At 40.6% G+C, this 15,429-nt stretch overlaps 1 protein-coding gene across 1 annotated transcript; it reads right to left on the reverse strand.

The window, feature by feature from the left end:
* Nucleotides 1-360: 360 nt before the first annotated feature.
* On the reverse strand, nt 361-12,372 carry znf513a (zinc finger protein 513a). The gene is made up of 5 exons (XM_017427247.3): nt 12,137-12,372; nt 10,760-10,869; nt 9,120-9,251; nt 4,636-5,415; nt 361-4,518 (listed from the first exon to the last, which is right to left on the reverse strand). The coding sequence occupies exons 2-5, from the start codon at nt 10,797-10,799 to the stop codon at nt 3,560-3,562; spliced, it is 1,911 nt and encodes a 636-aa protein (XP_017282736.1). The 5' UTR covers nt 10,800-10,869; nt 12,137-12,372; the 3' UTR covers nt 361-3,559.
* Nucleotides 12,373-15,429: the final 3,057 nt, after the last annotated feature.

Consider the following 15,429-nt stretch of genomic DNA (forward strand, 5'->3'; position numbering starts at 1 on the left):
TCATACTTTTCAGTTGGCCAACATTTCTATAAATCCTTTGTTTTTATTGGTCTTCAGTAATATTCTAATATTCTGATATGATGAATTTGAGATTTTCATTTGTTGTCATTTGTAATCATCAAAATTAAACGAAATAAACATTTGAAATATATGAGTTTGTATGTAATGCATGAATATAATATACAAGTTTCACTTTTTAAATGGAATTACTGAAATCAATCTACTTTTTCTAATTTTATGACCAGCACCTGTACACTCTTAGCCAGTTTATCATACTTTGTTGTTTTTATTAAAAGATTTTCTTTATTGGAGATGAAGCTTGTTTTAAAATTATCCCAATTTATCAGGATAAACACAATCTGTACAAACTTTTACTGTAATGCAGCAGATCAGGTGATCGCCTTCGTTCTGAGATAAACATTTCTTTTTCAGTGGTCTCTTCCAGAAAGACCTCCCAGACTGATAAAACTGCTTCTAGAGTCTGTCAGGATTTATTAAAAACAACAACAAAAAAAAAACAGAGAGAGAGAGAGACAAGCAGTCTGATGTCTGACATCAAATGACATGAGATCCATGTGTTTATTTCCTCGTTTAAGGCATTTATGAGACACTGCATAAAGACACAACTGGCCACTTGCAGGTTGTCCGTGCTGTAAAGGTATGGGATCGATGCTCCAATCGTGACACGGCAAGTTGGCAACCTGGAAAAAACGTCCCCCTTGCATATACTCGTTGTTCACGAAGACCAGTTTGAAATCACAGTTCTTAGCTTTCCGATAAATGACACGGCACACCTTTCAAACTGAAGCGCACCTCTACGAGTGCAATCACAGCCACGGAGGGAAAACTAGTACTTGTTCACATGCTTACTAACAGTTTCATCTCTTTTCACAGTAAATGTTAACTGGAATCAATGCAGAGGTGGCTCAACACTCTCCCTTTAAAAGGCGTTTAAAAAAAAAAAAAAAGGACAAAACATTTATGATATAAAACTTTTTAAAAAATTATATGCTAAGAGTACAAGTTCGTATGAGGAAAAACAAACATTTTAAATCACTCAGTCATGAAAAAAATACATATGTTTTTCATTTTTTAATGCCAAAACTGTCACCTTGTGTTTCTTTTTTTTTTTTTGAAACCACAAAGAGATGTTTCCCCCCGCCTCCCATCTTTTTAATGTCTCCTGAAATCAATCCCCCGTATATCAGAGTTGGTTATCTTTGCCCTCTTTAAAAGTTGTCAACTGGGAGGCATCTAAATAAATAGACGACACACACAAAAAAAAGGAACATGACAGTTTTTTTCACTTTGACAGAAAATAAAGTGGCACGCCGCGCTGAGAGGCAAAATATATAGTTTAGCTGATTGGCAAAAAATATATTTAGTCATTTTTAGATATATTTAACTTGTTTGATACATAGGTTTAACTATTCCACAAGATTAAAATAAGAAGTAGGTTTTTGGGAAAACAGAGTCATTGAGTATTAGACTGCATGAATCAGAACTGGAGCAGAAGAATAAATGAACAAGAACAAGTTTTGGCAACGCTTGAGGAATCTTAATGAGGTCAGTGACTACATCAGGACGAAAACATCCTCGACACGACGCTGAGGCGGAGCTCCGAGCTGCTCGGTGATGAACTCGAGGGTCCTGCAGTGAAGGATGATGCAGCGAAACAGCTGCACTGCGAGCGCCGGCGTCATACAGCCCCGCCGTGCCAGCTGAAGAAGAGGCCAGTGCGTCGAATGAGTGCAGGAGAAACCCAAGCAGAGAAATACGCCTGGAGCACCAGAGTGCAGCGTGTGGACGGTGTGCTGTTTAAAAAAACCGAGCAGCAGGCTAATGCAGGCCATAACAATACCAACTGGGTGATTTCTTACAGTAATAAAACATTTTATTGAATTTTATTTTAGTTTGTGTCAACCCATCTGTGAGCTGGGGGCACGTATTTGATATTTTCATTCTGAAATACGTGCCTGAAGTTAAGGTGTGGTACAATAAACTCTCTCACATGCCTCAGTCTACTTATATTTGATAAAATTGTTGAAAAAAAACAAACAAAATACGACCTGTTTAACAGTCATTACTGTTGATTCGGCATCTTCCAGCGGTTCTAAAATGTTGGATGTTTACGTGTTGAACACAGCTCGTTAACAAGCCTTTTCATGCAGTCTTGGTATTTAATAAATTATTACTAATTATTTCCCTTTTTGCCCATGTCTTCAAATTACAAATCAAGACTCCGAAGTCTTGAGTAAAAAAAAAAAAAAAAAGAGGAGTTAAAAAAATGGAGTTATTCAAGTGAGGTCACCATAGTTTAAATGACTTATATAATCATGTCTAAAACTATTACAGTACTATTAAATAGCACTTAGTATTACATACATTAATCGGAAGGCATTCCATTAGCAGAGCTTGCGTCCTATAGCTAACAAAGCACAACATGGCCTTCTGGAAAAACTTAGCCTGAAGGTGCAATGTGTAGCTCAGGAAAAGTGCAGAATTTGCACAAATTTTAAACCAAATGTAAAAAAAAACAAAACTGAATTCTGTGGAGTTGTTGTCAGAGTCAGTGTCTTACCTGCAGAAAACAGCCTGTCAGACTCCAGAGTGGATATTAGCCATCTAAAAAACGTCTTTAAATTTTTACATTATGGTTAACATCAATGGTTATTTACACTGAAAACTGGCCCGGCTGGTACATGGTTCACTCTTAAGTGTTTAGCAAAACAGAAGATGTTCAACAGATCCAGTCGATGTAATTACTTGACACAGATGGTGTAAAAGTCAATAAAAATGGCGTTCTTTTGAACCGCTTTGGAATGAACGTGCTTCGACTTGCCTGAGATGTCTGACATCCACTTGAAAAAAAGGAACCCGCCTGAGCAGCTGTTAGCTCAGAACTTCTCTGTGATTCTCCAAACTGAGCTCATTCTGACTTCTGTCTACTGCAGGTAAAATACTCGCTATTCATAAACAACTCCGTCAAACCCAATAATGAAAACACAAAAAGATATATTGGTTAGGGTTCTGGGAAAAAAAAGAAGACGGATTTAAAAAATTAAGTGACTTGGTTAAAAAAAATGTGACCACAACTTTAATAAACTTGGGGAAAAAAATACAGCAATTTTTTTTAAATGTAATAAAAAATATGAAGACAACTACACATTGCATCTCTTACGGCTCAGGCAAATGTCCCCTAAAGTTACAAGTACTTGGGAATAACTTTCTTTTTTAGAGTGAAACGTGCATGTGTTGTGATTTAAGAAGCCCGGCGTGGCGCCGTTTAAAAAATGAGACAATAGGAAGCTTTCACTGAAGTCCTTTTAACTCCACAGGAAGCAAAGTAGAAGGCAAACTCTCAGCCCCCTATTATTTAACCCAAAAAGGCCTCAAAATAATCAAAAAAAAGAACCATCTTAAATCTGACTACATACAAACAATTAGCAGCCTCAGAAGATCTCTGACGTAACACTGAAACAAATGAAAACTGGACAAAAGGCTTGGTGAAAATAAACCAGAAAGGTTGCTGGTAGCTTCGTTTTTTCTGAGTTAGAGTTTATGCAATCTCAAGTTTGTAGTTTGAATGTATTGCCTTCCCCCCCTCCCTTGGCATGTACGGCATGCCGACTCCCGCTTCCTTCCTGTGACTCTGAATGCCACTTCCCATCCGTTTCCTCACGTCCTCCTCTGCGTCGTTTCCGATCATCGGAACTTTGACCCAGCCGTCCGTGGCCACGCCGTGCTTCTTCTGGTGCCTTTTGTAGTTGTCCCAGTGGCCGGTGGTGTAGCCACACTCCTGGCACTTGTACGGCTTCTCGCCCGTGTGCCGGAGCATGTGCCGCTTCAGGTTCATGCTCTGGTTGCAGCTGTAGCTGCACACGGCGCACTGGAAGGGCTTGGCGCCCGAGTGCACGCGCTGGTGCCGCTTGAGGTTGGCCAGGTTCCCGCACGCGTAATCGCACAGGTGGCACTTGTAAGGTTTCTCCCCCGTGTGCACTCGGTGGTGGCGCTTGAGGTTGTCAAAGTGCGCGGAGGCGTAGTCGCACTGCGGGCACTTGTACGGTTTCTCGCCGCTGTGAGTTTTCATGTGGCGTGCCAGGTGGTTGGGATAGTGTGTGAGGAAGGGGCAGGCGGCACAAGTGTAAACCTTGTCGCTGCGCTCGCCGGGGCTGTTGGGAGACGAAGAGGAGTCTTTAGTCAGCATTTCAAGGGTACACTTGGCACATATCTGGGCTGAGGAGCCGTCCTCGTCTTCCAGGACGATGCCGCACAATCGGCAAGTATAGGGAAAAAGGGAAGGTGGGAGAGCGGCGCCTTCTGCTACGCCGCCTCTGGTAGTCCTGCTGCTGCTGCTGCCTGTCATCTCCAGCAGTGGTGACGGCTGGTGGCCGGACGCTGGATTGGAGGCAGGTATGGGTGGTGGCGATGCTCCCTTTAAGCCATCAAAGACTGATAAGTAGTCACTGTTCTGGGCTCCCAAACTGAGGTTAGATGTTGGCCTTGCAACCTCAGAGACTTCATGAGATCAGAGAGTGACAGATCATAAAAGAGGTCCGTCATTGGTCAACATTATTTGAAAAGGTAATTACGTGCACAAGTATTCAAACCACAGGAAAAGAGAAGCGGCCTTACCTGAAGCACCAGACACTTCCTCGTTAGGTCGTTGGCCACTCACGGGCCTCTTCAAGCTGTTCTGGACACAAGCAGACCGTGGCACGGCTTCCTGTCCCAACAAAGCAGAGGGCACGTGCATGCGCTGGTGCCTCTTGAGATTGCCAAGGGAACTGCAGGCGAAAGCGCATCTGTCACATTTGTAGGGTTTCTCCCCAGTGTGAATGCGGAGGTGTCTCTGCAGGTTCACCAGCTGGGCCGAAGCATAAGTGCACATAGAGCAGTTGAAGGGCTTCTCTCCGTTGTGCGTCTTCATGTGCCGCTTCACGTGGTTGGCGTAACGCGAGGAGAAGCCACACAGGTGACACGAGTGCTGCTTGGACAATTTGTCCTCAGCGGACAGTTCATCCCTGTCACCCAGTCCGTTGTCCATCCCCTCGCAGTCGGACGTGGAATCTGCCCCGCTCTGCGGACCAGAGCGGATTCCGCCGCTGCTCTCAAAAGGCGAACAGAAGTCTGTACTTTTAGCCTCCCTGGAGGCTTTGCAACACCTGAGGCAGTACGGGCCGACCAGGTCTATGCCAGGTCCGAGGGGTTCATCACGAAGCTGTCCACAGCCCCTGCAGGACAGGTAAGGAGGGAAACTTGGCTCGGACTGAGTTGCTCTGCCCTCGTTGTCTCTCCTATTGTCAGCTGTGCCGCGCGAGTTGTCCGTTTTGCTTTCCATGCTGAGCTGGCCGTAGGCGGAACTCTCCTCATCACCCAGAGGATACACAGAGAAACCAATTTCAGCTGCTACTTCTGTGAAGGAAAGGCAAACAGAAACATTTCATTCATTAGGCACGGCATGTTTTCAGAAAAAAACAAACAAACACAATCTACTTATTAGCTAAAACAAAACCACTGCTATGATACAATGCCCAGCATTAATGTGTGGAAACCCCCAGTAATGCACAAGGCTTTATTTTCTATCCATCCATCTGTGGTGGAGTCGCAGAGGCAACTGGTCCAGGAGGTAAATCCAAACTTCTCTCTTCCCAGGGACGCTCTCCGGCTCCTCCTGGGGGATCCCAAGGCATCCCCAGACTACAGAGGGAATATAATCCACCTTCTTGGTATTTCTCAGGGTTTTCTCCTAGTGGGTCATAGGCAGAAAACCTCACAGGAAGCACACAGGAGACAGCTTAATCAGATGCCTGAACCACATCAGCTGACTCCTTATAATGTGGAGGAGCAGAGGCTTTACTCTGAGCTCCCCCTGAATGACAAAGCTCCTCACCTTATCTTTAGGGCTCAACCCAGCACCCCTATAGAAGCTCATTTCAACCATTTGTATCCTATTTTGGTCACGGTCCATATCTCATGACAACAGATGAGGGTTGGAGCCTTCTTCTAGAGGCTCTGATTCACTGATCTGTCAACCGTTCCATCCTGCCATCACTCGTAACCAAAACGCCTAGATACTTTAAAATCCTCTATTTGAGGCAGACTCATCCCTGACTCTCAGGTTTGGTCTTATTAAACCCTTTTTAACAACAACGACTTAAATAATACAAACACAATAAGATGAATAAACCAATCAATAAACTGTGCAGCAGCCTCATGACTGCATGGAAAGAAAGGTTTAGACACATGGTTTTAAGGAGATAGTCCTAAAAGTAGACACTTAGTTGAAATTGTGCTCCAACACCATTGAACAAAGCTTTATTGTGCACGTGTTGTAAAAACAAATGTATGCACATTTGACTTAACACTGAAAAGTTAACATTCTTGTAATTCCACTGATAAAGTATGTCTAATGGATGCTATCAACAGTCAGATAGAAATTACAAGATTTTGGCAACTCGCATGACAAAGCTTTTTTTTTTTTCTAATCCAATAACTAGTTTTTTTTGGGTTTTTTTGCCGACACTTCATAAAGGTTCTATGTAGTGGCCATGCTGCATGTGCTACACAGCTCTTTAGTTTCAGAAGTTCAAATTTTAACACAAAGCACAGCAAAACCATCTGAAAACCACTACCAGATACAGGAAATTCCAAACGAAATGCATCACACTAAATAGGTAGCTGCAACTGCGGGGCAGACGGCCCTGACTTCACACTGGCAAACAAGGTTCCAGAGGAAGTGAAACAAAAGATACTCACGATGCTGTTAACAAGGTCGAGGGTCAAAGGAAAAACAAAAGAGACGTTTTCTTTTGCTCCGGGAGGCAACGAGAAGAGCTCCGAGAATCCAAAACGCGGAGCTCTCGGAGGGCGAAGGAGCACAACGGAGACCGGCTTCCTCTCCAGATGCTGAAGCACAAAGTGAGGAGCGCGAGAGCTGAAATGCCCTTTTATCGTGGCCCCTGGAAACCCCTCATGGATGATTACGGAGCCTAATGATAATGATGATGACTATAATGGTGAGGCTGCTGGTTGTGATGATGATGATGATGATGATGATAATGAGGGCAGAAGATGATGATGGTAGCAGTGATGATGATGATGATGACGAGGGAACCGATAATGGCAGTGGAGTAGTGGGAGCAGAGGTAGCAGATGATGATGATGATGATGATGATGATGAAATGCCCTCCTATAATGGTGTCCTTGATGGTAATGGTCTTATTTTTATGACCCTAATATAATATTGGTGTCTCTGTTCCTTCTTCTTCTTTGTCACGTCTCAGATCAGTCAGTCTGACAGAAACCCAAACTGGCAAATATGAGCAGGATGTTGATTTTTTAGTTTTATTTTGTTCTGATTGCAGTATAGAAACGCTGCTCTTCATCACCTAACGTAAGGAAACGTGACTGAATGAGGAACTAGTTAGAAATAGAAATGTGTGAAATACAGTTCTAATGAATTATTTCAATATAAAAAGTCTGAAAACACACAAAAAAATGTAGGAACTAAGGATGGGCAGGGATTTTCTAATACTTGAATAAATAAAGTGATTGTTGCTTTGATAAGCAGATGTCTTTTCCCTCTCACTGGCACCTGGTAGTAAGACCCGACTAACACCACAATGAGGTGGCTGTAAGTGGCTGAAAGTTATTTCCCATCCACCATGATGCTTCTCCAGACAGGCATGCTAAACCTGGATGTGATCCCTACGTCTGTTTCTGCCGTCGTGCTTTAATTGGGAAAGGATTACAAAATGGAAAACACAGACACGGAAGAGCTCCTGCCAGAATACTTCCCCACTCCTCCAAACTGATGGATTAAAACTTGTAACACGCGAAGGAATGGAAACACTCCTGGCGCGCAGAATTAGAAACGGCATACGTGTGCATCCCAGCAACTTCTGTCCCATCAGAGGTGAGTTTCACCAGCGGCACTTCAGATAAGTTAACAGCTCCTCATCCCAACCATGTGGACACCGAAGTTTTTACATTTTTTTTAACAAAATAAAAAATAGACAATAGTCCTAAGTCTTAAAACAGCTGCTAATATTAGCCCTGGTTAAAATGAATGCAACAAATTAATGTGCCTCCTCTCACAATTGTTGAGTTTGTTTTCAAAATGGCGTTAAGACGACTTAGTTTAGCTCATCACTTGTTTTTTTTTAGCAACATAAGAAACAGTTTGTTGTACTGTCACATTCTGAACTCGATTAATTATATGATCAGAGGGCGAAACGAACACTGAAAAGCATGAAGGGCTGTAACTTGGTCTTTTTCTGTGTGCGCGCAGGGGGTACGGGTGGTAGGCTTTTATATGGATTAATATTCAAATGATTACATTTTTTACCAAAAAATTCCAATAGCATGTCTGCTTGTTACGCCCAACATATCTGACATGACAGAGCTGCAACAACAAACTCCCCATTTTCGTCCATCTGATGCAGAAACAGCCTAAATTTGGACCCGAACAAATCAACACATTTGTCGTTGCTGCTGTTAGGACCCCCGACTGATCACTTTATGACATTATGTGCCTTTCCTTCATAAGACGGGTCCCTGCTTGCTATTTCTAGGTCTCTGCAAGTGCCAAAGGAAATTGGGTCATTTTTTTTTTCTTGCAACAGTAATACCGTGTGTTTTATTAGTGGTTGAGTATGCTTTTCTGTGCAAAACCAAGGGCCATAAATAGTGCTACGTTGTGTGGTGATTATGTCTAGATTGCCAAACCATGTCACTTTCTCCTTTTGCTTTCATGTGTTTCACACTGAGCCAAAAAATCCCGAGTGGCTGTAAAATTGAGGTTTTAAAAGTTTTCTCTGAGAGTTGCAGCCCGGTGCAATCAGAGAAAAAAAGATAAAATTACGATTTTTTTTGGAGGGAGTCATTAGGGGCCAACTGGAAGCTGGAAGTCAAAAGAATCTTAATCCAAACAAAAAATTAATCTCAAAAGCACACCACACACTTATTGTCTCGTTTTGTCATTTTGAAATCACCCAAAGAATACATGAAGAGAAAGGGGCGGAGCCACAGTGAGCTGTTCGTTGAAGAACAACAGGAGGCAAGATGAAACCAAACAGTCATTGGGTTTGTTTTTGACCTTATTTAAATGTACAAACCTGCAAACTTTTCCAGGCTTAGAATCTTGTCATGATCTGGATCATCAAACACGAGGTCTTGTCCAAGAAGGAAGTCGGTATCTATGGGGAGGCTTCCTGGAGCTTCGAGGGCTACACCATCTTCAGAATCCACTGCGGTTAAAAATGAAGAAAATGAGGGTTTTGCAAATACAAATATCGTGTTGTAATGACAATGCTGTCATATTTTACGTGAACATTTAGTAGCGGTGTTATATTTGGCACTAATGATGAGAAACAAACAAGTGTAAATGTATTACAGAGCAGGGACTCTGTAAGTACACTGAGCTTGGCTGCACAAGGTTTATAATAAAAAAATACCACCTTCAGCCATCTGGGAAAAGGTAAATACTATTTCATAAATATTACGGTGTTTCTGGCTGGTTGTTCCAGTAATGCTTTAGAAAATTTAGACAAGTTTTAAACCCCTATATACTAAGAAAGATAAAAAAAGACAAATATATTTTCTTACAGTTTAGTATTTTGAAACCAAAATAAACTGACAGATGGAGCTCTTTTATTACAGTTACAGCTAATGATGCCTGAATTTATAACTTGGCCTCCAAGGCTTAATGGAGCTCGAGCACACATCTGTCACTCTTCAGCAAACCATCAAGCATGACACGCATAAGGACCTTTTCAAGTATAATCTACATAAAAGATGCCATCAGCTACAGAAAAAAAATATCTGACATAATGAGAATATTTATTAAAAGGATAAATATGTATATATTTTAAGCGAGGCTGTATGAGGAGTGGTCTGTGCCTGACGGCCGATAAACAGTCACAGAGATCACAGTTCGAAGAATCAAGAAGGGATTCTCTGTCTAGCAGAAATGTAACATAATCACAAATATATTACTCTACACACAAAAAATAATAAAATAAATAACTATCCCTTTAAGATCGTGCTGTAGAGATCGCCTTTCCATAAATTATTTAGATCAGCTAGTCACTGGATTTAATCTGAGAGCATAGAAAAACCTTGTTTTATGACGTGCCGATCTGTAAAAACAAGGAGAGCAAAATTGATCAGATACGTCTTTGACAGTTTATAAATGACACTAATTATTATTCCAGACTGTAAGCTTAGGTTAACTTTTATCACCTGTGTACCTGCAGCATTTCATATAGTCGTACATAAACCAAAAAGCATCTAAATGATGCATCAAACTAATAACTTGTTTTCGTTTTCATTCAGGCATCGAAAGAGTAACACAGGAGTGAAACTTAAATACATTTCCACAGTTTTTACAGAGACTTAATAGGCTCGCAGATTTCTAATGTACAACAGCTACACTTTAGTATTAACTTCAGAGGGAACACATTAATTCCATTAAAGGCGGAATGGGAAATTACTGAGTTACTCGTCAGGGTTGTGCCGTTTTGGCATGGTAACTGTGAAAAATTTCTGCGCCTTTAACGCCAGCGAGTGGTGTCCAGATGTGAGCAGAGGAAGCAAACAACTGGGACAGCGCTGACAGACAGTTAATCTTAATCTCCCAGGGCACAAAACATGCGGTGCGTGCTAAAATGTGAAAGATGCGATTGTTTTACAAGTGCTGCACACACCGGGCCCAGTTTATGCTTCAAACTCTCAATACGGACAATCGAACGCTTACACTTGACTGGCTGTGGATTCTGTTGTTTTTTTCTTGGCATCTTCCGGTCAGCCTCTCTCTTTTATCCAACGTCTTGCCGCAGACCTTCGCAACCATCAGCTCATTTTCATCTGTTCGGAAGAGATTTGTCAGTATTTCCATAACAGCAAGGCAGAGAACAAAATTAATGAGAGATGTACTCTAAAATATTTTTTAAAACTATGAGAATCTTGCTGAAAGAGGTAATGCCAAAAAGAGATGTCATTGACCTAAAGCCATCCTTGTTCTCTCATTTCAAACACATCTCAACATCCACCCGAGTGGTGGACTTGAGGAGTGGGCAGAACATCTTAAGTGTGCATTCTGGTGCCTTCCCAAGGTAAGTAAGTGACAGAACCTAGCCACACACAGGGTGTAAAATTAAAACTCGACTGCTCAAATCAGCCCGTCTGATTTTTCCTGTGGTTCTGTTCGAAAAGGCAAGAAAAAGACAGGAAGCGAACAAAGGATGCCAGAACATTATCCAAGTCTACAGGCCTGGAAATGAACTAACAGTGGTGCAGCAAAGTTGGCACAATGTTGCCAAATATCATAACACAATGCAAAAAAAAAAAAAAAAAAGAAATCACTCATTTGGCTTTAAAGGTAAAACATACAATTCTAAAGCTGCTCATATGTTGTTACATTTAAGCCAAATTAGGGAAGATCTGCCACAAATGCTGCTTTAATTTTTAAACCCTTTCTTCAATGTTAACACAAATACTCTCCAAATGAACAAAAAAATATATATAAAATTATGAACTTTTATTTACCTAGGACTAATTTTGAACCCCCTTTGTACAAAGATAACGCAAAGTAACAAAGAAAAATCTCAGAGCACCAAGAGCTGTGTGCAAAATGAACACAAACAGCTTCATATAAAAACAATTACCACATTATTACTTCTCAAATCTGGCCCCAGACTTTGCAGTGGTGTCTGTGTACCAGTCTATGTGAACAAATCTGTCTTTCAAAAAAGGATCATAATTTACAGAATGCATGTTTGTTTGTTTTTTCAAGCGATGCACATACACTACAAACAAAAGCCATTAAGCCACTTTAGCAAAATGGCTAACAGAGTAGCTGAATATGCGAGACGGTGGGCAAAGGAACCTTAAATGTCCTCACTGGTGAACAAAACTGCATAATATAACAAAGAATGGAGTATTTCGTGTATCAGTAATTGCATGAACGCAGCACTGTAGGTCGCTAATTTAAAAGGCGTCCACATGATGAAGTAATGACTGCAATGAAGTAATGACATCTTTAGTAAATACGATGCAGAAAGCACATATAACCATACAGCTAATTACCGACTAGCTAATTTGAACTCACTGGTTAGCTAACAGGCTAACTTACCTACAAAACGTAAATATTCTTGTCGACTGAGACGGGCTTTGTCGTCGGGAAGCGGCCCATTACGTGGAGAGCATTTTGCCTCAGACGTCCTACATCTGGAGATCCGCCATTTCTTCACGAGCTGCGGTGACAAAGAAAGGCAATTAACGATATTTTTCATAACTTAATTGATTTTCTGATTCGCCTGTGATCCAACGGCGGCGACAACAACTACACTTCCGGCGCACGGATTTCAGAATAAAAGCCGCGTCTGTCACGGTCTCAAACTCCATTGTGTTTGTCACAAAACTTCCACGTTTTAATCGTTTATAATTGAATTTAATAATTTTGTCTGGAGTTTGGAGATGTTTACTAGTTTGCCTTTTATTGATCACAACAGTATTCGTTCATTTATTTGTGCAGGTCCAAGCAAAAGGATATTTCTCACCCTTCTGACACAAAAACACATCTAAAATTCCTAACATCACATTTATTTACAAGTGTATTTCCTAAAGAGCAAGCAAATTTCTTCACAAATACAAATAGCTGTTTTAAATTGTCCTCAGTTCAAGATTTTTGGAAAAGATGTAGCACTGTGTTGTTAAAATTATTGCTAGAGAAAGAGGTACAGACATAAACTACGTAAATAAATAATGTTATTATGATAGTATTTTTTTCCACATGCGTTGTTAGTCATATTTACATGTTCTTAATCTTTTTACATTCATCTGATTTTTATATTACTATTATCTCTTGAAGTAAAAAAAAGTCTTTTTTGACAACAGTACTATTAAATTTTTCTGTGTTTTTTTGTTTCATTTTTTTTTATTTGTTTGTTTTGTTTTGTTATGGTAGTTGCTTTGTTCACTCAGATACATCCAGTACATTTCTAAAAGGATCAGCAAGATTTAGTTTATTTAATTTATTGTTTCACAGTTTTCATCTAGTTCATCACAATTAATCTGAAGAAAATTTGATGTCAACTACTGAATCCAATTTTCTTATTACTTTTCATAAAAATTCAGCTACCAGTTCACAATTCAATACCTCAACAGTTTATCAGGTGTGTTCACGAATAACAATATAATGAAATACTACACATTGAAACTGATTTACAAGGACCTGAAGCACATAAGTTTTAATTTGAAGGCCTGTGGCACATGCCGGATGTTTTGTTGTTCTTGGCCGGATGTAGTTTGACTACAGTCGTAATTTCCGGCTGCCTGGCCTCGCTGAATTGTCGTAATTGTAGTTCCTGCATATGTAGTTGCTGAAATAACCGGTTTCAGGGCTGAGTTGACGTTACTGTGTTAAAAACTGCCCAGCTTTCCTAAATAAAGAGAAACAATGGTGTCAATAAGACACTGAAATCAATTATTACTGAAAAAAAGGCATGAATATTAAATATGGCTTTAAGTGGAGCTGCAAAAGAGATTAAATACTGTTGTCATTTCCTATGAAAAGCCTCTCATTTGTTCTGCAGAGGCTAATTTCATTAGAATCACCCTAATATAGAGTTAATAGCACCTCAGATAATGAATGAATGGATGAATCACAGTTTTTAAGTGGCAGACACAACTCAGCATCAAATGAATCTTGTAAATCTGCCCTTCACAGCCAAATTCTGTAAAAGCAGAATGGGAACAAGGACAACAAAGCTAAGGAACACAAAGGATGGAGATAACATTGATTAAATTTGTAGTTTCCTTTGCATTCATTGTTACAAGCCATGGAGGAGGTGGTGTGATGGTGTGGGTGGCTTTGCTGGTGACACTGTTGGGCTTGTATGAATAACTGCAGGCACCTAATCCACCGTCTCTTTTAGAGAGAGTCCTGAGAGTCCTGAGAGTTTCCAGGTGAATTGACAAATCTGGAAATCTGAAAAACTATCATCTGAAAAACATGTCAAACATATTTACTTCTTTCAAAAAAAATATTGACCGAGGCCGGTGCTCGAACAAATCCAGTTTTTTTAATTTTTGGCTCCTTGTGAAAGCGAGTTTAGAGCTTGTTCTGGACACACATTATACACTGGGCAACTCTTTTGTTGAGACTGTGTGTTTTCAAATGTATCACAAATGCTAAAAATGAAACTGAGTACTATGGGTGGTAGCGCCAAAACAACCCAATTTTGAGACTTTATTGACTCTTTATTGACAAACAGGACTTGGTAAGTGTTGTTTTATGTAATTTGTGTAATTCTGAATGCATGTAATGAAGCCTAACAGTAAAGGTTTCTTGCAGCAATAAATTCTGCCCCCTGCTGGAACGTTGGGCTCCACTTTTGCCACCCCAAGAAAAACAAAACAAAACTCTGGATCTGCCACTGCAGGATAGAGACTAAACCATACACCTCCAGGCTTTTTAAAGGGAAGCATCTAATGACATGTCCTCCACAATCACCTAAACCCAATGAAAACTGCACAATAATATTCATTAAAAAAAAATTAGAGCAGCTAACAAATGCTCAACTTATCTAAGAACTCCTTCAAGACTGTTTAAAAAGATGACAGTTGGCCTGGAGAATGATGAGTGAAAACTGAAAAGGCTTCCAAACATATTTTGTCACATTCTTTTGTTTGTTTGTTTGTTTGTTCATGACAGAACCAATAAAGCAGGACCCAAGGATGCAGACTGGGTGCTCGAGTACTTCAGGTGCGCAAATAAAGGAATTTATTAACAAAAATAAAAGTGATGAGGCAGCAGGTAAAAAGGGAACACCTGAAAAGGAACACAAGAAGGTAACAAGCAATATGACTGACTGAAGATGGACTGAAAATCAAGAGCTAAAACAGACAGGAAGTGATGAGACAAATGGTGACAGCTGACAATAATGAATACTAGAAACAGGTGCGAGATGACTGGCAAGACTAAGGAACAAGACTGAGGAGGGAATGCAAAGTGAATGACCAAAGACAGTAAGAAACGAGACAGGAGTATCAATAATGAAGACAAGAAACATGATGTCAAAAATGACTTGAGTGAATAAAAAAAAAAAAGAACAAAAAAAAAACAACCACAACAGCACCGGATCCTGATAGTTTATCGTACAATTCAATGTGCCACAGCTTTGTTTCGTGGCTCGGATGTCCTTAGAGTTGCTGGAAATTGTCAGAGCAAGGAAAAAACTTGTCCATGTGAACAAGCTGCTCTGTGTGCGGTTTGAGGCTTGTGCGTTTGGGCTGGAGTGATGGGAGGATGCAGGATGGAGAACAGGCAGGCAGCCACATGCTGTCGAATTCTGCACCGGAAAAAGAGTTTACTAAAAAGAATAAACCCCTGCATGTGTCTTTGTGAAGCCGTGCTGTTGTGAG

This window comes from Kryptolebias marmoratus, linkage group LG19, assembly GCF_001649575.2.
Source record: "Kryptolebias marmoratus isolate JLee-2015 linkage group LG19, ASM164957v2, whole genome shotgun sequence".
NCBI classification, from domain to species: domain Eukaryota; kingdom Metazoa; phylum Chordata; class Actinopteri; order Cyprinodontiformes; family Rivulidae; genus Kryptolebias; species Kryptolebias marmoratus.